The sequence below is a fragment of the Ceratotherium simum genome, chromosome 29, assembly GCF_057802395.1.
Source record: "Ceratotherium simum simum isolate JZ-2026a chromosome 29, ASM5780239v1, whole genome shotgun sequence".
In the NCBI taxonomy this organism is placed as follows: Eukaryota; Metazoa; Chordata; class Mammalia; order Perissodactyla; family Rhinocerotidae; genus Ceratotherium; species Ceratotherium simum.
Genome location: NC_141928.1, coordinates 7196715 through 7221964, shown reverse-complemented (window position 1 = coordinate 7221964; position 25250 = coordinate 7196715). Strand labels below are relative to the sequence as shown.

Here is a 25250-nt window from a genome sequence, read left to right as displayed (position 1 = left end):
TGTACTGTTTTTATATGGGACATCGCATGGCTTGACAAGCGGTTCGTCAGTGCTCCCCGGGGATCCGAATCTGCGAACCCCGGGCCGCCAAAGCGGAGTGCGTGCACTTACCCGCTGCGCCACTGGGCCGGCCCTCGGTACATATTTCTACTTTTGTTGCAGACACATGTGATAGGTGATCAGTAAAAGATTGTTTTATCACTTTAAATATTTATTTTCATGGATATACAATAGATAATTTATCCATTTCACATACATTGCATTCAGTTATTTGAGCATATCTGTGCATCAAGTGCAATTTACACACTTTCACAAACCAATTTCCATTTAGAAGAATTAAAGCTTGTGTGATTATGATTTTTACAATATCATTGATGGACAGTCAGTAGCACATATAAAACTACTTTTTTAAGAAAAGAAACTTTTTATTTTATAATAGTTTTAGATTTACAGAAAATTTACAAAGACAGTACAGAGTTTCCATGTAGCCCACACCCAGTTTTCCCTGTTATTAACATCTTAATGCTAGGGCCTCCACCTCATGACCTAATCACCTCTCAAAGGCCCCACCTCCTAATACCATCACACTGTGGTTAGGCTTCAGCATACGAATTTGGGGGGATGAGAACATTCAGTTTATAGCAGCATCCCTGGCCCCCAGATCAGAGCCTGCCCTCTTGCAGAGTGTTCTATCCTTGAACATTAACTACATATTTATTAAGTGCCTACTGTGTATGTGGCACAGTTCTAGGAATTAGAGATACAGCACACAATAGACAAGGTCCCTGCCCTCCTGAAGCTCTCAGGCCAGCGGGAGAGATGGACAATAGGCAAGGACACAAACAGGGCCATAGGAGAGTAGGTGACTGGCGGTGGGAGTGGGGTTACTTTAGACAGGGCGGGTGGGCTTCAAGCTGAAACTTCTTAGCCAGGTGGGACTCCGAAGCAAGAGTCCAGGCAGAGAGAATGAGATGTGCAAGGCAGGAGAGAGAAGGGGCTTGGGGCTGAGAACTAGGGAGGATGCGGGATGGGAAAACGTCTAAGAGGAAGGCAAGGGCACGTCACGTGGAGCTTTGAGGTCAGAGGGTGGGTTTTTTCCTCAGAGCTTTTGGAAGCCATTGACAGGTTCAAAGCAGGAGTGACATGATCTAGTTTGTTGTGAAAAGACCACCTATCTCTGTCAAGGGGAGAATGGATCAGAGAGGACAAGGGTGGATGTGCGGACCCTCTAAGGGGCTACTGTGGCCATCCATGATGGTGCTTGGATAGCGGGTGGCCAAGGAGATGGAGACTGAAGCATATTGGGATATGTTTTGGAGATGGGGCCGGCAACCAGTTGATGGATTAGAAGTGGAAGCTAGGGAAAAAGAATCCAGGACAACCCCTAGGTTTGGGACTAAGCAACTGGGGTAAGATGGTTCCACTTCCTGAGGTAGGGACCACGGCAGGAGAGACACATTTGGAGAAAACAATCAAGACTTGCGTTTTAACCAAGTGGATGCTGAGATGCTGGTGACTAGCCAAGTGGAGACGTCCAGCGTGCAGCCAGATGCAGGATCTGGAGAGAGAAAGTTGGGGGCCCTCTCACCCAGAGAGAGAGGATAGAGAGAGAATGGTCTAGAATTGAGCCTCGGGGTTGTTCAGGACCAAGGAGTGGGAGACAGGGAAGATGTGGCAACCAAGAGGAAGGAGAGGAAGATTGGAGAGGAAGGAGACCATCTAGCCAGGGGACCGAGCTCCAGATCAACAAACAAGTCCTTCTCTAGCAGCTGGTAATCCAGAAGGGAGGCATCAACTACTTGCAGTAAATGCATGGAGTCGACATGAAGAATGAAGAGTAAATGCCTACTAAGTGGGGTATGATTTCGGATAGGGGTCTTCACACATTTTTTTTTTTTTTTTTTTGCTCACACATCCCTTTTGCACATTTTTAGATCGACACTGAAACTTTGCATAAGTTTAAATGGTTGCCAAAGATGCAATTTCCTGTCTATCGTAAGTAACAAGATTATGACATTGCTACATTGCTCTTCTAGATGTACTCAATGGAATCTGGACGTTATAGCAGTTTTACCTGCAATCATCCATCTACAAAATGCATGAACAAGTGAGATATTACGATCATTTTTTGTACTTGAACTCATATTTCCATTCTACTCTGCCATCAAATATCATCCTAATGAAATGTATTTTTTTGCCTAGAAGTCTTTTATTGATCATCTTATCTTATTTCTCTGCAACAAAGGCACGTATATACTACAGACTAAAATTTAATACAAAAATTTTTCTGGTGATCACAAAGCTCTAGGTGTTAAAACACTTCTTTTGGATTATTGTTAGTACACAATCGATCAAAACAACAGAAATGTGTTACAAATTTTTTATAAATAATTATTAAACAAAGAATTAAAATTTTATGGAAAGTGTGTCCCTTGATGAGATGGCTGGGGTTCTCTCTCTTCTTCCTTTCCATTTACTTCATGTATCCACAGGGGGAAATTACTGAGTGACTTTTCTTCTTTCCAGGGGCCAGAGGTGAGACAGGAGCTCCGTAGGAGGCTGGGGCCGCTGCGGGGAAGGAGGAGAGAGATTGAGTTTCTGGCATTGGATCCTCACAGAGATCCACTCTCACATGCCCTTCCGAAGTCTGCACCTGCCTCCGGGAGCTCACATCCCCAGGCTGAAGATGGCTGACCTAGGACAGGGAAAGGCCGATGACAAGGGCTGCCACCCCGCCCAAAAAAAGTCGGGACTCAGCAGCACCTGTCCTGGGGCCATCTGACAAGCTCTCCCCACAGCTATGAGCAGGCTGCCAGGTCTGCCTTATCTAATCCAATCTAATCAGTTCTCCTGCTGGACAGAGGCTGCTCGGCATGCAGCTAGCCAAGCCCAGCACACTCCTTGGGGTGTAGCCATGCGAGTGGAGGGAGCGGCTCTGCAGCCTCCAGGGGCTTTGCGGCGTGGGGGGATGGGAGCAGAGAACAGGATGTTGGGGTCTTAAAAGTCACAGAACCTGGTGCATTCTCTTTCTTTCTAGCTAAGTGGCTCTGGACACGCGATGTCTCTGGAACTCAGTTTCCCCACCTGTAAAGTGGAGATCACAACAGTCCCTTCTTGAAGTTGTTGGGGGTACCAGTGAGCTGATGCACACAGAGCCTCCAGCACTGCAGACGGTGGGAGGACAGGAAGACCAATTCCTGTGACTGTCGCCTCTTTTGACCGTCTCAGCAATCCTGGAAGCTCACAAGTCAGGGGAGACTGTTCAGGCCTCTAGCGTTTGAAAGGAAATGTTCGTTTTCTTTAAGGATTGTATACTGTGCTGGAAGGATTCAATGGTGTTAGATGTGGAATTTCAAAGGCTCAGTAACTGGCATTTATGATTCTAATGATAACACAACATACACATGGCGTATTTTGCAAGAAACAGCGGATTGGCATGAGCAATGGAAGAGCATAGGAGTCCTCACCATCCCCCTGCCCTCCTCCTGCTCCTTCTCCACAGTGCTCCCACCTCCCCAACCCCAGTGGCTCATCCCTAGTCCCATTTTCACTTTCAGAATAACTCTCAAATCCCTCTCCTCCCTCCCACTGCCTCTGCTCCAGCTCAGCCACGACCTTCTCTTTCCGGGAATACTGCTCCTGCCTTGGACGCAGTCTCCCTACCGTAGTCTTGGCCCCTCCAACCTCAGAACAGGGCCAGAGTGGTCTGCAACAATCACTGCCAAGCCCTCCCATGGCTCTGCTCTGGCCCCAGGATAGAGCCCTCTCTGTAGCATGGCTCCAAAGGCCCTGATGGTTCGGCCCCTGTCTGCCACTCCAGTCTCCCCTGTCTTCACACTGCAGCCTCCTGAGCCACGTGGGGCTCTCTGTGTGCCTGGCTCACCACCAGTCCACTGCATGGACTCCCCCTGCCTGGAGCATTCAGCCTGACCACCTTTACCCCTCCCCTCCTCGCTTGCCCCAGGCCTCTTGGGTCATTTTTCTCCTTCTTCAGGTCAAAATTGAGATGTGGAGAAGGAGAGCCTTCCCCGACCTGCAAGTTGGGTGAGGTTCCTCCTCTGGGCATCCCACATCACAGCACTGACCATGCTGGACGTAACCTATCTGCTTGCCCCTCTGTCTCCCAGGGCTCTGTGAGGGCAGGGACTGTCTGTCCTTTATCCTGCTGTATCCCCAGCATATGGCACTGGATCTGCCACAGCCAGTGTTCATTAAATATTTGTTGATAGTTGGCTGATGGATGAACTCAAATCAATTTCAGCAAAGCCTGGGCCAAGTTTACCTGAACCGCTGTAACAGCATCCTCACTGAACCTAGCAGCCAGTGATCTCTGATCTGACCATGTTGCTCCCTGTGTAAAACCTTCTGTGGCTCCCTATTACCTCCAAGAACAGAGGCCAAACTCCTTACAGCACTTGCAAGCCATCCACTTCCAGTCTCTGTCTTGCTCTCCAACCTCATTCTCACCAGCCTCCACCATGTGAAATACTTTCAGTTCCCAAACTGTACTTTCTGCATATTCTGTTCTCTGCATAGAATATTCTACTCCTCAATTTTTTGCTTGGCTAACTCCTTCAATTCTCAGTTTAAACAAAAGCCTTGCGTGCTCCACGGCCCCTGTGCTTCTCCGTTGGCTCACTATTGGCCCTTGCCCACTGTCTGCACTCCCCAAAGCCTAGAAGCTCGAGAGGGCAGGGCCTTCACTGCTGTCTTCCCAGCATCGCGAAAGGGGCCTGTCTTGGAGCATGTTGCATGAAAGAATGGACTTCTGGGTTTGACTGTGCACGCCAGCGCACGTCTGCCTTCGTGTATCCCCAGGAAGGCAGGCAGGTGGGTAGACATGAGAAACGCTGATTATAGCTCCAGGGAAATGAGAGGAAGGGTGACAAAGCAATGTGTGGGGGGTCTGAGAAGCTCTTAAGAAAACAAAACCGGGCCGGCCCCATGGCTTAGTGGTTAGGTGCGGGCGCTCCACTACTGGCGGCCCTGGGTTCGGATCCCAGGCACACACCGATGCACCGCTTCTCCGGCCATGCTGAGGCCGCGTCCCACATAAGCAACTAGAAGGATGTGCAGCTATGACATACAACTATCTACTGGGGCTTTGGGGGGAAAAAAAAAGGAGGAGGGTTGGCGGTGGATGTTAGCTCAGAGCCGGTCCTCCTCAGCAAAAAGAGGAGGATTAGCATGGATGTTAGCTCAGGGCTGATCTTCCTCACAAAAAAAAAGAAAAGAAAAAGAAAAGAAAACCGTAAAAGCTAGGCGTGGGGATTGAGGCTGAGTCACTTAATACCTTTCGCGCCACTCACAAAGATGGCGGTGCAGAGGCACGCCCCTCACCAGCATGGCCACCCCAGGAGGTGGGTGGGTCTGCGGGGCGGAAGTGACGCACGAACCGGAAGTCCTCGCTCCTCTCAGCTGCTGGGGGCCCAGCGCCAGGAAGGTGGCGGACGCCTAGGGGGCGATGCGGCGGGCGGGGCGGCTGGGGGGCGTCGCGGCGCTGCGGCTGCTGCTGGCGGCCCACGCGGTGGCGGCGTTCGACCCCATCAGCGCGAGCCTCGTCATCGGCGCGGCGTCGGCGCTCACCGGCTACCTGTCCTACAAGGAGGTGTACTGCCGCTTCGCCGAGTGCTGCCGCGAGGAGCAGCCGCTCAACGCGTCGGGTACGCGGGGCGCGCGGGGCGCGGCGCTCCCGGGGTGCGGGGAGGGAGGGCGGATGGGGCCTCGGTCCGGACCCCAGCCCTGGAAGCCGTGCCTTCTGAGACAGACTCTCCAGATCATGGGGCCCTGCCCCGGTTCCTTCCCAAATGTTCGGATTCCTTGGGATTACAGTAAGAAGAAACCGAAAGCAGCGTGGCCAGCTCTTCTGCGCCACGCCAACCCTGTTGTAAGTAGTGTTCAGACGCGCAGCGTCTGCCCAGAAAGCCCACATCTGGCTCTTGGTTGTCTTACAAGACAGCAGGGGTGGCTGGGGAAGTAGCATGCAGCTCAGCCAAGAGGGGGCTAATCACTGGATGAACGAACACGTTTAGCTTCCTTATCAGACACCTGAGTGTTAAGGAGGACACTCACCTAGTGCATTTCCTTGGAAGTGGCATCGTGTGACTCTGCGACCTGTGGTTCTGCCTCAGTGCCAGCCCAGGGGTTTGGCAGAGCCCCTGAGGGACCACTTGCTAATCTGTGCCTCTCCCGTTAGCCAGCTGGGAAAAGTGCTGCTTTTCTGGGGCGTATTTAATGTGTTTTTCTCTCTGTTCTCGGGCCCGCTCCTGCAGCCCTCAAGTTGGATCTGGTGGAGAGGCTGTTTGGGCAGCATCTGGCCACAGAGGTGATCCTCAAGGCGCTGACTGGCTTCCGGAACAACAAAAATCCCAAGAAACCACTGACTCTTTCCTTGCACGGCTGGGCTGGCACGGGAAAGAATTTTGTCAGCCAGATTGTGGCTGAGAATCTTCACTCAAAAGGCCTGAAGAGTAAATTTGTCCACCTGTTTGTATCGACTCTGCACTTCCCTCACCAGCAGCAGATAAAACTGTACCAGGTAAGGGAATCCTGTTATCCCATCCACCGGCCACTCCAACTGGTCTGGGCCATCTGCTCCCTCATTCTGCCTCTGCTGCTTTTCTTCACTGCACCAGCGTCAGACCTCGCTGGGTTAAGGCACCCTTAACCCGGTTAAGGTAACCCGGTTACCCTTTGCCATGTGTACAGCTCTCCTAGAACTTTTTTCTCACTTGATTCCAACGTGATACAGTGGGATAGGTGATGTTATTTCCCTTAAAAGATGGAGCCAAGAGAGGCAAGGTGACTTGCTTCTGACAATCTTTGTGACCTGGTGGCAAATCAGAAACTCGAACCCAAATCTCCTAACTCCCAGTTGGCAGGGTCGCCGCGTTCTGCCATGAATGAGCGCGTTCAGCATTCCCATCACAGCCCTTGGTTAAGCAGAGCAGTCGTAAATGATTTGCTTGGACGCGGCTTCATTTAAGGCTCCCACCTATGCTTCAGCGTTGCCTCTGCATTTAGCAACATGCACTAGAGGATTTTTTTTTTCTCCTCAATAGCTTTTATTCCCTTTGTTCCTCCCACCCTTCAAATCCTTGGCATGGCTTGCTTTCTTCAAATGAAAGCCTCAGAGAACTGAATCTTAAGACTGTTTCTTCTTTTGAGATATTCTTTCCACATTTAATTTATATTAAGTTGTCTAGTAGGTTCTTATTTAAATGACTCGTCCTTGTAAAGGATAATATTCCTGCTGTTGGATGGAGACTGAAATTAGCAATAGAAACTTAACTGAACAAGGAAGTGAAAGTGAACATTTGCCACACAGACTGTAAGACAGGGAAGATTGCCAATAAGAAACAGGGATTTCCTTGTTTTCGAGATTCTTTCATAAATCTCTAGAAATATAGTCAGGTGAGGGGCCTCTGGAGCAGTTTCACGGCGTTTCTGGAGCCTTTCACGGTTGGGGGATGAGGGCTTGTTGCCTGAGTCTCTTTGTTTCAAGAAAGCATAGGAACAAACGCTTTTCATAAAACGTCACCTCGGTCAGGTCCTTTGCTCATTGCACCAGTAAAAGGCACTGGTCTTGGGCACCGTGCGAGTCTTAACGTAGTTTCTTATTCCTCCTTATGTCTGGTAAAATTACCTTGAGATTTCAGTGCACAGTGAGATGAAAATTATGGGTTGGTTAACAGTGAAATGATATTCACATATCTCGTACCTCTGATACCTTTATTTTTTTTTTTTTAAAGATTTTATTTATTCATGTTTTTCCCCCCAAAGCCCCAGTAGATAGTTGCATGTCGTAGGTTCACATCCCTCCAGTTGCTGTACGTGGGACTCGGCCTCGCGTTGGACGGAGAAGCGGTGCCCTGGGGCGCGCCCGGGATCCGAACCCGGGCCGCCAGCATCAGAGCGCACGCACTTAACCACTAAGCCACGGAGCCGGCCCATCTGATACCTTTAAAAAGTCACATTTAGCACGTCATTTGAGTCAGGAAAAAAATTCTTTGCATTTTAGCACCTATCTCTCCTCCGCCTGCTTCCACTTTTTGCAGATAAAGTTTTGGAAAAGCTGTGTGAACGGAGGTTAGGAGGCAGTTTCTTTTTTTTTTTTCTTTTTAATTTTTATTTATTTATTTTTTTCCCCCAAAGCCCCAGTAGACAGTTGTATGTCATAGTTGCACATCCTTCTAGTTGCTGTATGTGGGACGCGGCCTCAGCTTGGCCGGAGAAGCGGTGCGTCGGTGCACGCCCGGGATCCGAACCCGGGCCGCCAGCAGCAGAGCGTGCACACTTAACCACTAAGCCACCGGGCCGGCCCAGGAGGCAGTTTCTAAGAGTTCTTTGTTAAAGAACTCTTTTTTCGTCTTTCAGAGCACGAGGCACAGTGTAGCTTCTGCTGCCTTGGCACATCCTCGAGGCTCTGCATCCTATTTCTTCTTTTGTGGTTGGTCTAGGACCAGTTACAGAAGTGGATTCGGGGTAACGTGAGTGCGTGTGCGAGCTCCCTGTTCATATTTGACGAGATGGATAAATTGCACCCCGGGATCATCGATGCAATCAAGCCGTTTCTAGACTACTACGAGCAGGTTGATGGCGTGTCTTACCGGAAGGCCATCTTCATCTTTCTCAGGTCAGCGGGAGGGGTTTTTTCAGGGGCACACAAGCTCTTCATTCTCCCAGTGCTAGAATGAAGGCCTGGCAACCATCATTTTTCTGTTTCCCCAGAGACAGAAGTGCCAGCCTGGCAAAAGTGACTTGTGACTTCTTTTCCTTTTGGGTTGTTAGTATCAGCATGGCACAGAGCATGGGCAGGTGAAAATGAATTAAAGAAATAATTGCTGATAACAGGCAATTTCATTACCTGCAGTTGTCTCTGAGGGTTATAAAAAGTCGTAGCATTACGCAGCAAGTTCTAAAAAGGCAGATTTTAAGCTCCTTGAGGGCGGCCACTATTTTTTCTGTCTGGTAGCACTTAGTAAATATTCCATGGTTAAGAATAAACCTGAGAGCAGGTATGTTGCCTGATTAGACACAGATGTCTTAATATGTGATTCTAATCTTTGTTTCTTGGGCAAACTCAGCAACGCAGGTGGGGACCTCATCACTAAGACGGCCCTCGACTTTTGGCGCGCAGGAAGAAAGAGGGAAGAGATTCAGCTGAAGGACCTGGAGCCTGTACTATCTGTAGGAGTCTTCAATAATAAACACAGTGAGTCTTCCAGGCTGAGGAGCCCCTTAACCTGCCAGCAGAGTCTTCTCCGCTTTCTTTAAGCCTTTCACAAAGCCACAGAATCCGCCTGCCTCCGTGGCTTTGCTGAAGTAGGGATTTTTTCTAGGGCATTCTATTCTAGAAGCCAGTTAGCAGGGGTAGCCAGCTGATGCTCACATCAGGCTTGTGCCATGCTTGACAAAAAGAACCTCGAGAGGTAAAGACATGAAGAATTACTGTGGGTTGGGATCAAAACGGGCCCTGTAGGAGCAGTGAGCTTGGCAGGTGACAGTGACAGGCAGGAAACTCAGCTGTGTCTTATTCCACAGGTGGCCTGTGGCACAGCGGTCTGATAGACAGAAACCTCATCGATTACTTTATCCCCTTCCTGCCCCTGGAGTACGGACACGTGAAGATGTGTGTGAGGGCAGAGATGAGAGCCCGCGGTTCTGCCATAGATGAAGACATTGTCACCAGGGTGGCAGAGGAAATGACGTTTTTCCCCAAAGACGAGAAAATCTACTCAGACAAGGGCTGCAAGACCGTGCAGTCACGGCTGGATTTTTACTGAGCTCTTACCCAGGCAGGGTAAGAGGCAGCTGGGAGCTTAGCACGCCAGCAGCCTTGCCTTTCGGAAGCACTTTGAAGACCTCTTCAGGTCTTGCACATTTGCACCTGTGGACTTTTGGGATCTAGAAGTTTCTGAGTTGATGTTTGAAAAGATGCTAATCTGTTGAGTACACCTGTATTTTGCAACACGGCAGCAATCCGACTGTTAACTGCAGTGGAAGATGAACTTGAAAATCTCCCCACACTTACTGACCTTGACAGAAGTGCCTTGAAAACAGCCGTGGCGGGGAGCCCCACGACTGTTCCTGACCCCGGGGGACCCACACCTCAAGCTGCTGGTACAGCTGCAGGAGTTCCAGGGCCCTGCTGCAGGCCGGGGAGCATTCGGTTTTTACCTGCTGAAAACCTGCTCTCTTTTTCCTTACACATAGAGTGTTCCCTGACTGGAAGTATTTTCAGTTAAAACCAGTACTGTCAGGCACAGACAGTGTCCAGTGGGAACGTGGGCCTGCACGCTGAGCACTCCTGACCAGCCAACTGTCTGCGTGTGGGTTGGGGGCTCCGTCCGAGGCCTCCTCAGGGGACCAGGACACACGGGGCCTCTCAGTCTGTCCATCACTCTGGCTGTGATGACAGCCCTGGTCGTGGAGTTCCTTCGCTCATCTCTCTCTCCATATCGATCCAGCTTCCTTGTACCTCTTCTACTCCTGAACTTCAGTCACCACCCGATTTCCCCCCTACCATGCCATCACTAGAGTCGAGTCAGCATGAGACTGTTGGCTTTGAATTTGAGTCCTTGGTTCCCATGGTGCAATGTTTGTCTGTTTTAGTTTATACAGGAGTCAGCCTCTCACTTGACTCCACAGAACCGTCTGAAATCCGTGGGGCGTGCTCATTCTCCACGGATGATGCGTGCCCAGAAGGACTGGTCAGCTTGCAGATTCTGCATTGCCAAAAAAGTGGAAGTACTGGGGCCGGCCCCGTGGCTTAGCGGTAATGTGCGCGCACTCCGCTACTGGCGGCCCGGGTTCGGAACCTGGGTGCGCACCGATGCACCGCTTCTCCAGCCATGCTGTGGTGATGTCCCACATACAGCAACTAGAAGGATGTGCAGCTATGACATACAACTATCTACTGGGGCTTTGGGGAAAAAAAAGGAGGAGAATTGGCAATAGATGTTAGCTCAGAGCCGGTCTTCCTCAGCAAAAAGAGGAGGATTAGCACGGATGTTAGCTCAGGGCTGATCTTCCTCACAAAAAAAATTAAAAAATAAAATAAAAATTTAAAAAGTGGAAGTATTGTACACTAGAAATGCTCAAGTTTTCAAAGATATGTATTTTTTTTTATAATGTTTTTACTTCTGAATCTTAGATAGTAGAAATATAGGATGTTGCTTATTTTAAAACATGGGAAGGACACAAAATGGAATAATTGCCTATTCCTTTATCAGGTACTCTTAAAACAAATGGTCTGAATTTTTATAGTTAAGTGCACGGTAAATTATGGTCACAACTGTAGATCACAAGAGGTCATTCTGAAGTTGTGGCTGGTCCTGGGTGTCATCTGAGAATGACACCCTATGTGGCAGTGCCCGGCTGGACTGCCCTGGTCATTGGAAAATATGACTTAGATTCCAGCCAGCGTGAATGGTTCTGTGTCGATCTCATAGTTGCAATGCAGCTGCAGACACGTAGTGAGAACAACGTGCGGCCTTTTTTGTACAGTCATACGCCACTGAACGACATTTCAGTCAACGCAAGACCGCATATACGACAGTCATCATAAGATGACTACCGTAAGCCTAGGGGTGTAGTAGGCTGTACCATCTAGGTTTGTGTAAGGTCACTCCATGATGTTCACACAAGGACAAAATTGCCTATGACACATTTCTCAGAACGTGTCCCCATCGTCAAGTGACACATGACTGTATGAGATGTGGTGGAATAAATAGTTTTATGATATGGGAGCGCCTCATAGAGGATCACACTTAGTCTTTAAAAATAAAAAATGCCAAGATGAGGCTTAAAATTTTTAGTACGTATCCTCAAATTGGAGCTAAGTTCCATTTCTTTTATAACCCTTTGGGTGTGTGGTCAGGAGGAGACCACCTTTTCTCTGTTTACAATGATGCAATAAACTCAACACGTGCTGGTCACCTTTGGACCTCTGTTACTAATTTGTAACTTGAAAAGGCCACGGTTGACCATGGCCCAGCCTCCCCCACCCCATGAAAGATGTAGGCAAGAGTTTGAATTGACCTACTGAATATAAAATAATAAAGCCTAAAGTTTATCATGTGAGGTGTCACGTGCAGATTTTTTTTCCTGATTTATTTGATAACTGAAAAGTTTGAGCTTGGAATAAAGGCTCTTCAATGATTCGGGTGTCATTAGGCTCAGCGTACCCTGGTCATGCTGGCTGGCGGTCTGCACATCCTACAGAATCAATATTTACCCTAAAGGCTGTTAGCTCAAAGTTAATTTGGATTAGATGATGGGTTATACCCCATATTTGTGTGTGTGTGTGTGTGTGAGGAAGATCAGCCCTGAGCTAACATCTGTTGCCAATCCTCCTCTTTTTGCTGAGGAAGACTGGCCCTGGGCTAACATCCGTGCCCATCTTCCTCCACTTTATATGGGACGCCGCCACAGCATGGCCTGACAAGCAGTGCGTCGGTGCGCGCCCGGGATCCAAACCGGCGAACCCCGGGGCCGCCACAGCAGAGCTTGTGCACTCAACCGCTTGAGCCACTGGGCTGGCCCAATACCCCATATTTTCATGGATGAAAATATCATCAGAAAGAGCTGGACTTCAAACAAATATACTCTCCTAAAACTGATGTAGGAAGGACACTGAGGCACTGGGCAAATAGGACTCACTGCTGACACTCTGAACCTGGGCAAGGCCGAGCCAGATCAGGAAACCTAACTGCCAGGTCTTCCCACCCAGGACTGCTCAAGAATGAAATCCTAGTTAACAGATCTCAGCTTAATCACACTTAACCTGACCTCTTATCTCTGTCAGAGAATTGTTAACACCAACCCTCTTCCCAGGACTGAGGATGAGCTAGCTGCCTTTCTAGAAAGTTTAGACCCTCTCCCCTGTGATCCCACCCACTCCCCTCGTTTCTCAGTTGAAGGGGCTCAAGTCCCAGGAGACTGACTTTCTAGGTCTGGTGCCAGCCTAATGCAGCGTCTGCTCCACCCCAGACTGCCTTGTCGACCAAGACTGAACTTCCCACATTAACTCAGGGGACCCCGTGTTCCCTTATTAGGGACTCCCAGGTGTTGAGGCTGCCATCTTCAAATGATTAGCTCTAATCTATGACTCCAAGGGACATGACAACAGGCCAGCTTTGGCTCAACATCAAGAACTTTCTGGGGATTGCCCCAGTGGCATAGTGGTTAAGTCTGCACATTCTGCTTCGGTGGCCCAGTGTTTGCAGGTTCGGATCCTGGGCACGGACCTACACGTCGCTCATCAAGCCACGCTGTGGTGGCGTCCCACATACAAAATAGAGGAGGATGGGCACAGATGTTAGCTCAGGGCCAAACTTCCTCAGCAAAAACAAAAGAACTTTCCAGCCTGGTGGCATAGTGGTTAAGTTCATGTGCTCTGCTTCAGTGGCCCGGGGTTCATGGGTTCGTATCCTGGGCGCGGATCTACACACCACCCGTCAAGTCATGCAGTGGTGACATCCCACATACAGAATAGAGGAGGATTGACACAGATGTTAGCTCAGGGTCAGTCTTCCTCACAAAAACAAAAAACAAAAAAACCCCACAACTTTCCAACACTTAGAGCCAGCCTTAGAGAGCCTCTGTACAGGCTAGGTACCCGTACCCTGCTAGGTACCCTGGCAGCCAGGCTGCCAACTTGTCTTCCGTGCCTGTCACAGACTGTCCCCGTAGCACTGTTTATGCCCTCACACCCCACAAGAGCCCCACCTGTTTGCAGGCGCATATGCATGCTGCATGAAACCAGGAATGTTTAGTCTCCTGCAGTGCTCCCTGCTCCTGCCTGGCATCTCAGCTGGGGTTGTCTCTAGACTTGAACTCTGTGGCTGGGTGTCAGGAGCTCAGAGTGCAGCTGAGTGAGGAGGCGGAGCGGACCTAGGATGCTGAGGGTCCTGGCGTCAGACTTCACTTCCCTCCACCCTGGACTGCACCCAGTGGGTCTTAACTTAGAGCTGAAGCACATAAGGCCTACACTGGAGGGGCTTTTTTTCCTCCTTTAAAAATGTATTCACAGGGCCGGCCCCGTGGCTTAGCGGTTAAGTGCGCGCGCTCCGCTGCTGGCGGCCCGGGTTCGGATCCCGGGCGCGCACCGACGCACTGCTTCTCTGGCCATGCTGAGGCCGCGTCCCACATACAGCAACTAGAAGGATGTGCAGCTGTGACATACAACTATCTACTGGGGCTTTGGGGGAAAAATAAATAAATAAAAATTAAAAAAAAAATGTATTCACAAATTACACACAATTGTATTGTAAAACAGTAGCTATTTGCATTTATAAAGAAAAACACTGTTAGCATCCTTGGGGGCAGCTAAGTTTTCCTAAGTTTTGGGAGTTCTGATTAAACCTAACAAAGATTAGTAATAAATGAGTAAGGTTTTTAAAAAATATGGCAAGCCAGAGCCAGCCCTGATGGCCTAGCGGTTAAAGTGCAGCACCCTTTGCATCAGTGACCCGGGTTCAGTTCCCAGGCGCAGAACCACACCACTCGTCTGTCAGTAGCCATGCTGTGGCGATGGCTCACAGAGAAGAACTAGAAGGACTTACAACTAGAATATACAACTATGTACCGGGGCTTTGGGGAGGAAAAAAAAAAAAGATTGGCAACAGATGTTACCTCAGGGCAAATCTTTCCCAGCAAAAAAAAAAAAAAAAAATATGGCAAGCTGAATGACTGGCAAGTGACAAGCTGGAAATACTCTTCTGGAAGGAAAGTGTTTCTAACAGACGTCACAACGTTACTAAGATCGTTCCTACAGTTCATAATGTAACTGAGATCAAGGCCCATTTAGGGTTTATCTGTGACGTGCCTGAGTGTGTCCTCTTCCGTTGTACCTGTACTTTTACCTAAACACTTCACTGCCCCTTGCGATGGTCCGCCTGTGACAGCTCTGTCACTGCTCCAGCCTTGGTCTCCAGTAATGCCATCTTACATGCCAAGGACTCGGGCTTGGACTTTTTTACCATAAAGACATCGTGGTATACGTTATAATGACAGGAAAAAAAACAGTTAAAAAAACACACAAAGCCAACAACTTAGAGTCTGAAAAGTTTCTCATAATGTTAAAAATCATTTTAAATAAAGTCATCACATTTTCAGTAAAACTTATTCGTCCTTCCTTGAAACAGAAACACCTAAAATTAAAACATGATTTTTAAAAAATCATGAGGCCTGGTGGCAGGGGCTGGGAGCCAGCTCCTTCCTCCTCTGAAGACCGGCTGCTCCGACGCCCATGACCTGTAACGTGTGACAGCCTGCAGGCTCCACTGAATGACGACGATGCCCAGGAAAATGCCCAGGAAAACTCCTGTCACGTCCAACAGGGAGAATTCATTTTACTCCTCTTCCAGGAGTGGGAACGCAGCGGGGGAGGTACAGGGAAAGATGCGGGTGCTGAGCTCTCTCTTCTCCAACGTGAAGCAACGAGTCTTGCACCATCAGTCGTAGTAATAATCTAACTTGGTGAACACAGTTTTGCAGCCTTTGTCAGAGAAAATTCTCTCCTCTTTGGGGAAAAACGTCATCTCCTCAGCCACTCTGGTTACAATGTCCTCATCAACTTCATAGCCTCGGGACTGCATTTCAACTCTGATGCACATTTTTAGGTGTTTATACTCCAGGGGGAGGAAGGGGACAAAGTAATCAATGAGATTTCGGTCAATTAAGCTGCTGTGCCAGAAGCCACCTGGGAAAGAAAGAGGAGCTGTTCACCCACCGTCCATCCGCCCCACACGCAGCTGCTGGGCGTGGACTCCGCCCCGGAGGCGGAGCCTGCACCTGCCCTCAGGGAGCTCCCGAGCTCACGGGCAGGCGGACATCCGCCCCACACGCAGCTGCTGGGCGTGGACTCCGCCCCGGAGGCAGAGCCTGCACCTGCCCTCAGGGAGCTCCCGAGCTCACGGGCAGGCGGACATCACCAGTGGGCTCGCCAAGGAGCTACAAGCTGTGACGCTTCTATGAAAGCAAAGGGTAGAGTGACGTGACAGTGGGAAGGGACACCTTCTTTGGGCTGTGGACTCAGGGGACGCCTGCCAAGATGTGCCTTAAAGATCTGAAGTGGGAAAGGGACCAGCTCGAAGGTTAACAGAGTTTCACAGAAAGCGAAAGGTGAGAAGAGTTCCCAGGGAAGGACCGGCCACGCCTTTATTTCGGAAACTTGCGACTCACTGGAGTTGCAGCAACTGGATTAGCGACAGGGTAGCGACCCACTGCCACGGCCAGTGTGTCCAAACCGCACGCAGCATTTGGGAGGGACCGAGAAACAGAACCCTCAAAGCAGTGACGTGGGCAGACAGTGCTCTGCTAGGGCCGCAGGGCATGGACTCTGCCATGTGTTTTCCCGGGATGGGGGCTGGCTCTGCACCCACCCAGTCACGTCCGCTGGTGCATTCCGGGGTCTCTAGACCCAGCATTGCTCCCTCCTCTGAGACGACACAGCACCTGCTGGGTCACAGCCAGCATTTCTTCACGCGAACCAGTTCCCTTCTGCTTTCTCACTTAATTTCTTGTGCCTTAATCCAGGTCTGAGGCTGACACCAATTCCGGTATGTGTTTGTTTCACACCACCAAGCAATTCTCTGACACTACCTGGGCGTCCTACAATACAGCTCAATTCTGACACTGTCTACCTGGAGATAGTGTCAGATCCCACAGGTTGAGGGCTCAGTCCACAGGACTGCCCTCCACTTCAACCGCCAATCCCAAGTCCAGGCTGTCACCTGTGCTTCTGACCGAAAGGCTAAAGATTGGAGGTTCCAGTGACCCCTCCTTGGGTTTGGTTAATTTGCTAGAGTGGCTCACAGAACTCAGAGAAACATTTTACTTACTCGATTATCAGTTTATTATAAAAGGATATAACTCAGGAACAGCCAGGTGGAAGAGATAGACAGGGCAAGGTATGTTGGAAGGGGCAGAGTTTCCATGCTCTCTGAGCACTACTCTCCCTGAATCTCCACCATGTGGGATGATCACCAACTCAGAAGCTCTCTGAACCCCCTCTTTCTGGGTTTTTATGGAGGCTTCATCCCATAGGCATGATTAATTAAATCACTGGCCATTGGTGATTGGTTCAACCTCCAGCCCCTCTCCCGTCCCCCGAGGTCAGGTGGTGGGACTGAAAAGTCCCAACCCTCCAATCACAGGGTTGGTTCCCCTGGCAACCAGCCCCCATCTTTAAGTCAAAAGTCATCTCATCAACAAACTCAGGTGTGGCTGAAAGGGATCTGTTATGAATATCAAGACACCTTTATGGCTCTTATCACTTAGGAAAGTCTAAGGGTTTTAGGAGCTCTGTGCCAGAAACAGAGATGAAGACCAGACACATACTTCTTCTAAGTTCCAATATCACAACTGGGGTTTTTGCTTTCCTTTCCCGACAGTTTGCACACAACTGGTGCTGAGTGAATACCTGACTGCCCGGATGGGGCAGAGTCTGTGGCCAGGGGCCAGAACAGAGCTGACCGCTGAGCAGTAACAAGTGCAACAGTCCTTTCCTGCAGGCCTACTGTGTGCCAGGCATGCCCTGGGCCCTGGGGACAGAGCACAGAGCCAGGCACATGCGGACGCTGCCCTCACGGGGTTGACAATTGAGGAGCCACCCAACAAGCCAGTAAGTTGACAATTTCAGAGAATGTGGGCTGTGAGTGCTGAGGTGGAGTGATGAGGACAGGACAGCAGAAGGCGAATGAGCCAGGGGGTCAGGCAAGGCCTGGCTGAGAGGTGACCTCTGGGCAGAGCCTGACTGACAAGGACCCGACCACACAGAGACCCAGGAAGAGTGTTCCACTGGTGGAACAAGCGACCTCAGATGGTCTGTGGCTCTAAAAATGAGCTGGGGACCACTCCCCAGTTTGTATCCTCAGCCTGAAGGCTGCCCTGGAGCTCACTGGGGTATCTAGCCCTCTGCTCCACATCTCTGCTCGGATGTCTCCAACATGTCACCACTCACTGAACACGTGTCACTGCCCATGGAACACGTGTCATCACTCACAGAACACGTGTCACTGCCCACGGAACACGTGTCATCACTCACAGAACATGTGTCATCACTCACGGAACACGTGTCACTGCCCATGGAACACGTGTCATCACTCACGGAACATGTGTCATCACTCACGGAACACGTGTCACTGCTCGAGGAACACGCCCGTCTTCATCTCCCACCCTTCCCCACAAACCTGCTCCCCTCGCACTCCGTCCTCCTAAGGGACTGTGCCACCGTTCCAGGGACTCAAGCCACATCCTCGACTCGTCTCTCTCTCTCATTCCCACACACAATCCTTTAGGAAACTTACTGTTTCTACCTTCAAAATACATCCCAGCCCGACCTATCACACCACTCCCACACTCCCACGCCGTCCCAGCCACGGCATTTCTCCCCCGGGTTGTTACAGCGCCCCCTCACCGGTCTCCCTGCCCCTGCCGCCTCAGTCTACTCTGCACCCAGCAGCCAGCGCAGTCCTGTTAAAACTACGTCCCACCACGTCACCATCTGATCAAAACCCTCCAGGGGCCCCCTCCTCCACTTGCAGTCAAAACCAAGCCCTTACTGTAGCCCCCCCCAGGCCTTCTGCACCCCCACCCCAAATCTCACCTCTTATCTAACCTCCTGTTCTTTGTTCACCCCGGACGGGCCAGTGACCACAGGCACACCCCCACCTCAGGGCTCCTGCACATGCTGTTCCCTCCGGGTCCACACAACTCACTCCCTCACTCCTTGGGTCAGCCCAAACGTCACCCCCATAGTGCGCCTTCCCTGACACTCTATTTAAACCTGCAGCCCATCCTCCTCCCTGCACGCCCTAAACCCTCTTTATTGATTTACTTTGTCCCTATTGGGTGGGGGGAGGAAGATGTCTACCTCTATACGGACGTAGATGTATATCCATCCTCGGCACATTTCCTTGCCTATTTATATCATTAGGGTGTGAACTCCAGGAGTAAGGACTCCTGTTCTCCACTGCTCTGTTCACCAGTGCCTGACACCTGGTAGATGCCCGATAAACATTTGTTAAATGAACGGAGGGAGGAGAGTTCGGCCACCTGCCTGAGGCCAGGTCTGCCCGATGCTGAAGCTCACACTCCGGAATCCCTCTGTAACGCCCTGCAGTGCGGGTTCTCGGCACGCGGCCTCACCTGCTGCGGTATTCAGGCTAAGGTTTCCGTTGCACATGCGTGTACTTTTTGGCGTGCCCAGAAACTATTCAACATACTACAAAATATTTTGTCTTTCATCAGTAACATCCTAGTTGCACAAACTGACATAAAATACCCCATACTGTTCACATAACTCTGCAATGAATTACTTGGCAGGTCTGTTTCAAAGAAGACCTTTTGTTTTGTCATCTCAAGAATGAACCTGACCGGGCCGGCTCCGTGGCTTAGCGGTTAAGTGCGCGCACTCCGCTGCTGGTGGCCTGGGTTCGGATCCTGGGCGCGCACCGATGCACCTGCTTGTCCAGCCATGCTGTGGTGGCATCCCACATAAAGTGGAGGAAGATGGGCACGGATGTTAGCTCAGGGCCAGTCTTCCTCAGCAAAAAGAGGAGGATGGGCACGGATGTTAGCTCAGGGCTGATCTTCCTTACACACACACACACACACACACACACACACAAAAAATAAATAAATAAAATTAAAAAAAAAAAAAAGAATGAACCTGAGCAAAGACTTGAATGGTAACAGTCAACCCGCACAGCTCCCTGGTTTTACCCAGTGCGTCAGTCTCCTCATGGTGTCTTTCTACCCCAAGGGGTTCAAGGTCAAAGGTGTGAGTTCACTGGAAAAGCAGAGATTAAAAGCTTGGACTCTGGAATCAGACGCCTGACAGGCTGTGTGGCTTTAGGCAAGCTACTGTCTCCCTCTGAGCCTCAGTTTCCTCATCTGTAGAATGGGGACAATAACAGTTTCTACCCCAGGAGGTTTTTTTTTTTTTTTTTTTTTTGGTGAGGAAGATCAGCCCTGAGCTAGCATCTGCCAATCCTCCTCTTTTTCTTGCTGAGGAAGACTGGCCCTGGGCTAACATCCATGCCCATATTCCTCCACTTTATATGGTACGCCGCCACAGCATGGCTTGACAAGCGGTGTGTCAGTGCACGCCCGGCATCCAAACCGGAGAACCCTGGGCCGCCACAGCAGAGCGTGTGCACTTAACCTCTTGCGCCACCGGGCTGGCCCCTCTACCCCATGAGGTTTTTGTGAAGATTAAAGGAAATATAACATAAAGGAGTGTTTCACAGAGTGCCTAGTACAGAACAAGGGCCCGACCATTTGGCTGTTCTTCTCGGGCACAGAGCCTCAGAGTCCTCGGGCAACGCACAGAAAGAAAGGGAGCTGACAGGTCGTCTCCTCCTTCGGAGGCACCCACAGCAACTTCCTTGCTCAACCACCCGCTTTTCTTCTACAAAGGAAAATGATTTAGCCGAAGAAAACAGGCAACTAACTTTCAGGATCTTGATGATCAATAATTTCCCTCTTTCTTTGAAACAGCGCTTCTCAACTTGCAAGTGCCTAAGTCCCCTGGGGTTCGTTACCAGAGTCCCTCAGGAATTCTGACTCGGTGGGGCTAGGGACGGGGCTGAGAATTCACACTGCTAACCAGCTCCCAGGTGACGGTGAGGCCCACTTAAAACTTAGGGACCTGGGCTCACGGACAAGAGGGGTAAGCGGCCCCACTTACTGTTCCTGTTGTTGAAGGCTGACACGGACAAGGCATGCTCCATGTCCTTGAGCTTGATTTCTTCCCTCTGCTTTCCACTTCTCCAGAAATCTAAAGCCACATCTGTGATCCTTTCTGCTCCCGCATTGCTGCAAAATAATTCCAGTGGGTAAGCACTGGATTCTTTCCTGAAGCCCAAAGGCTCGGGCTCAGCGCTCTTCAATCACGTCCCCGCCCCAACCTTACCTGAGGAATATGAAGATGGCTTTCTGATAGGAGACCCCATCCAAGTGGTCGTAATAGTCCAGGAAGGGCTTGATGGCGTCGATGAGGCCCGCGTGCATCTTATCCATTTCATCGAATATGAAGATGGACCTGGCACAGGCACTCACATTGCCGCGGATCCACAGCTGTAACTGATCCTGCGTGACCAGGGGGAAAGCCAACACAAAGTTCTCAGCAAGTGCAGCTGACTCAACCAGCATGAGCATCAACACCACCACCGCTCCCATGACGGCTGCATTCACGGAGTGCGCACTATGTGCTCAGCTCTGTGCTAGGAACCTGAGACACGCGAGCCCTTTTGTTCCTCACCACAACCCCAGGGAGTGGGCACGATCCTACACATTTTACAGATGAGGAAACTTGAGGCACAAGGAGCTTAATCAACCTGCCCAAGATTATAAAATTAGCACGTGGCAGAGCTGAGATCTGAATCCCACCCTGCCTGATTCCAAAGCCCCACACTTGATTATCGTTCTTGTACTGTGAGATGTCACATCGATGCTCTGTCATTGAGCTGCTGGGCCATTGTTATCAAAATGGCGATGTGACTACATTGCCTGTGTACAGCAGCCTTCTTGGAAGAAGGCAGAGACCGAGCAGCCTCTGCTCTCATTCCATCCTTAGAGTGGCCTGGGGAAGGTGCTCTGACCTTCCAGTGGGGACGGTGAGGAGGGCAGGCTCATTTAAGAGAAGCAGTTGAACTCAGAGCACACACATTTTAGGATGAGTGTGGTGACGCTAACACTCGAGTTTCTGGAACAATGCCTGGAGGTTTCTGAAATAAATCTGCCTAAACAGAAACATTCCGTAAGAACATATTTAGGTACTTCTTATAATACTAAGCAATCAAGGTAAGGAGCAGAAAAGACTCTTGTTAATCAGAAATTTGAGCTATGATTCTATACAATGCTTTCCCAGATTTTCCCTGCCAGCACAGTGAGGAGGGGGAGTTAGCTATTTGTTTTCTGAGGAAGGCTCTGGAAGTTACAATGTAGGTCTTGACTTATGATCTGGGGTTTTGCCTGGCTACTATGATGACAGTTACAATGTTCCACGTGCATGTATCTAACCTATGGACCAGCCTCTATTTACACAGGAGGAACCTCAGGAGAGCTAAGTGACTTGCCTGAGGCCACAAGGCGAGTCACTATTTAAACAAGGATTCACTCAGACCCGTTAGGCTCCAGCAGCCAAGATTTTCCTACCTGCTACCCCAACTTATAGGCAATACCAGAGAACACGTACTGAGTGCTCACTAGAACAGGCTAGGCACTGTTCACACAGCATTTTATTGTCATCTCCCCAAACCTATCAGAGTAGTTACTCTTGTGTTCCCTGTTTTACAGGTGAGGAAACTGAGGCACAGAGAAGTTAAGTAACTTGCCCAAAGTCACAGAGCTATTAAGTAGGGAAGACTGACTGCTACCTAGGATGACCAAGTCCTCCATTTGCCTGGAATTTTCTCAGTGGTAGCACTGAAAGTCCCGCATCCTGGAAACCCCTGGACAGTTGGTGACCCTCATGCTCACCCCAACAGAAGGGAAAAATGTGCTCACACAGGTGAGGGCTAAGTATCTGACTGTTTTGCCCACCACGCACATTTGTTACACGGATTTAAAAAAACAATAGTTAATGCTGATTTGAACGCTCATGTATCAGGTCCCATGTTACATGCTTGACAGACAGAGCTCACTCAATTCTCACAACCACCACTTTACAAATGAAGAACCGAGTCTCAGAGAGGTCAGGTGACTTTCCCCAGATCACACAGCTAGGAGGTGGGAGAGTTTCGACTCAATTCCAGGTGTGTCTGCTGCCAAAGCCCAGGCTGTTACCCATCGAGTTAAAAACTGCAAAAGCTGTTTGCAGCGTGTCAGTTGAACAAACTTAAGCCTCTCTAGAAACGTTTCCTCTTTTACAAAATGAGTTAAACCTGATGATCTTTAAGTTGGATTTGATCACGTCCATCTCTAAAATCCTAGGACCCCACTTACTGAGTACCACACTGGGCCTGTTTTGAGAAACTACCACGAAGCTTTGATCGTGTAATTGCTCTGAGCATCTCAAACCTTCCACACCTTCCAAAGCACTGACCCATGCAGCCATTTTCAGGGCTCACTCATTTCAACATGGAAGCCCCAAATCCTGTCCCACAACAAAGAAACCCCAAACCCAATGCCACTCAGGAAGGATTGCAAAACTCTGCCCTTGCCTTATACAGGGTGATGTTGGAGGCGTGTGGAAAATGCAGTGTGGCCACGAAGAGGTGGACATAGTCACTGTTCAGGCCACCCTCGTAAATATTCTCTGCGATGATCTTACTGACGAAATTTTTGCCGGTGCCCGTCCACCCGTGTAGGGAGAGGGTGAGAGGTTTCTTGGGCTTCGGGTTGCTTATGAAGCCAGACACAGCATTTAAGATGACCTTCTTTGCAAGATGCTGTCCAAAGAGCTTGCTGTCCAGATCCTTCTGCAAAGCTGGCAAAAAGAAGGCCAGTCAGGGAGGGAGGGGGGGACCCAGCTGGCAAAATTTAGTCAAGTTTACAGGCTCATGTGAAAGCCAGCAAAGCCAGCTGAGCTCTTGGAGCATATGGTGAGAGGCGAGGTGAGAAGCGAGCGGTGGGTCAGGGAGGCCGGCCCCGGGCTCCTTCCTGGAAAGGTCCTGGGCTCCACCGCCGCGCCCCCAGCGTGCGCCCCTCGCCCCGGCTCTGGCTCCGCCCCACGGCCGGGCAGGAGGAGGGCCGCAGCTGGCCCGCAGTGTCCGCGCCGGAAGAGCCCCCGTCTTCCTTCCCGTATCGGCTGGAAGGAGCAGAACTTTGCACAAGTTTACAGCCGTCCACACCCCCGGGGTTCCGCGTGGGGCAGCCCAGCCTGCGGCTCGCCTCGGGGCTGCGGCCCAAGTCCGGTCTGTGCGCGCTCGTGGCCCCGGAACCAGGCCCCGGCCCGCCTCGGCTCGGCCCTCCCGGCCCCGCCCCGGCCCGCAGCCCCGGCCCGGCCTACCCTCCCGGCTGAGGCTCCGCTTCTGGCCGCAGCACTCGGCGAAGAGGCAGTAGAGGCGCGGGTAGGAGATGTAGCCGGTGAGCACGCCGGCCAGGGCCAGGCCCAGGCTGATGGGCTCCACCGCCCGCACCCCCAGCGGCGCCAGCAGCAGCAGGCCCAGCGCGGCCCGGCCCAGCTTCATGCCCGGACCCGCGCCGCCCTGCGCGCTCTCGCGCCTACCGCCGCCCGGGCCGCCGCCGCCCCGCGCTTCCGGTTCCGCTCCGCCGCGGCCGCCATCTTTGTGCCGGGCGGACCTCCTCGCGAGGCCGGCGGCCGCCATCTTTGCGCGGGGCAGAGCCCTTTCCCGCTTCCGGGAGGTGGGCGCCGGAAGCCACTGGGAGCCGCTGTCTTTTTTAAATCAAAGATTTATTTTAAGTTTTAGATTTACAGGAAAATTGAGAAGACAGTCCAGAGAGGTCCCATATACCACCCCCCACATAGTTTACCCTATTATTAACATCTTACATTAGTATGTTACATTTGTTAAAATTAATGAACCTATATTGATATAACTTTATTCAGATTTCCTTAGTTTTTACCTAATGTCTTAGTTCTAATCCAGGATCCCACCCAAGATACCACATTATATTTAGTTGTCATGTCTCCTTAGACTCCTCTTGGCTACGACTGTTACTCAAAACTTTCCTCGGTTTTGATGACCTTGACAGTTTTGGGGGGCCCCGGTCAACTCTTTAGGATGCCCCACTACTGGAATTTGTCTGATGTTTTCCTTATGATTCGACTGAGGTTATGGGTATAGGGAGGAATAAACCTTACAGAGGTAAAGTGCTATTTTTATAACATCCCATCAAGGGTACATACTGTCAACATGATTTATGACCACTGATTGTTGACCTTCATCACCTGGATGAGGTAAGTGTGTCAAGTTTCCCCACTGTAGAGTTACTTCCACTTACTCATTCATAGTTTTGAGGATTGCCTACATGTCAGGTTATGGACCAGACCCTGGGGATTCAAGAAAAAAATGAAGTGCACACGATTCCTGCCTTCACTGACCTTTCCTTCCAGTGGAAGGGAAGAAAAACTCTCCAGTTTACAGATGAGAAAAGTGATGCTCAGAGAGAAAGCAATTTGTCCAAGGATATGACAGTAAGCTGTAAGCAGGGCTCAGATCTGACTCCAAAGCCAAACTTCTCTAACCACAACACCCAGTCTAAATCAGCCCAGGAATCAACCGACCTGCTCCTTCCTCATCCTGACCTGTGTAAGTGCCTTAGGGAAAATGACA

General features: G+C 50.4%; 2 protein-coding genes across 3 annotated transcripts; one reads left to right on the top strand and one right to left on the bottom strand.

Annotated features, from left to right (window-relative positions):
* Nucleotides 1-216: 216 nt before the first annotated feature.
* TOR1A (torsin family 1 member A) lies at nucleotides 217-24179 on the bottom strand. 2 transcript variants are annotated; one of them, XM_087418936.1, is made up of 5 exons: nucleotides 23963-24179; nucleotides 23175-23440; nucleotides 20924-21099; nucleotides 20699-20826; nucleotides 217-2568 (listed from the first exon to the last, which is right to left on the bottom strand). In XM_087418936.1, exons 1-5 carry the CDS (start codon nucleotides 24141-24143, stop codon nucleotides 2474-2476), a joined length of 846 nt encoding a protein of 281 aa, XP_087275062.1. In that variant the 5' UTR covers nucleotides 24144-24179; the 3' UTR covers nucleotides 217-2473. The 2 variants fall into 2 exon arrangements, with proteins under 2 accessions (XP_087275062.1, XP_004423625.3); XM_004423568.3 differs by lacking the exon at nucleotides 217-2568 and adding an exon at nucleotides 15057-15706.
* Nucleotides 5465-12081, top strand: TOR1B (torsin family 1 member B). Its single transcript, XM_004423567.3, has 5 exons — nucleotides 5465-5663; nucleotides 6273-6538; nucleotides 8460-8635; nucleotides 9087-9214; nucleotides 9544-12081. The coding sequence occupies exons 1-5, from the start codon at nucleotides 5465-5467 to the stop codon at nucleotides 9783-9785; spliced, it is 1011 nt and encodes a 336-aa protein (XP_004423624.1). The 3' UTR covers nucleotides 9786-12081.
* Nucleotides 24180-25250: the final 1071 nt, after the last annotated feature.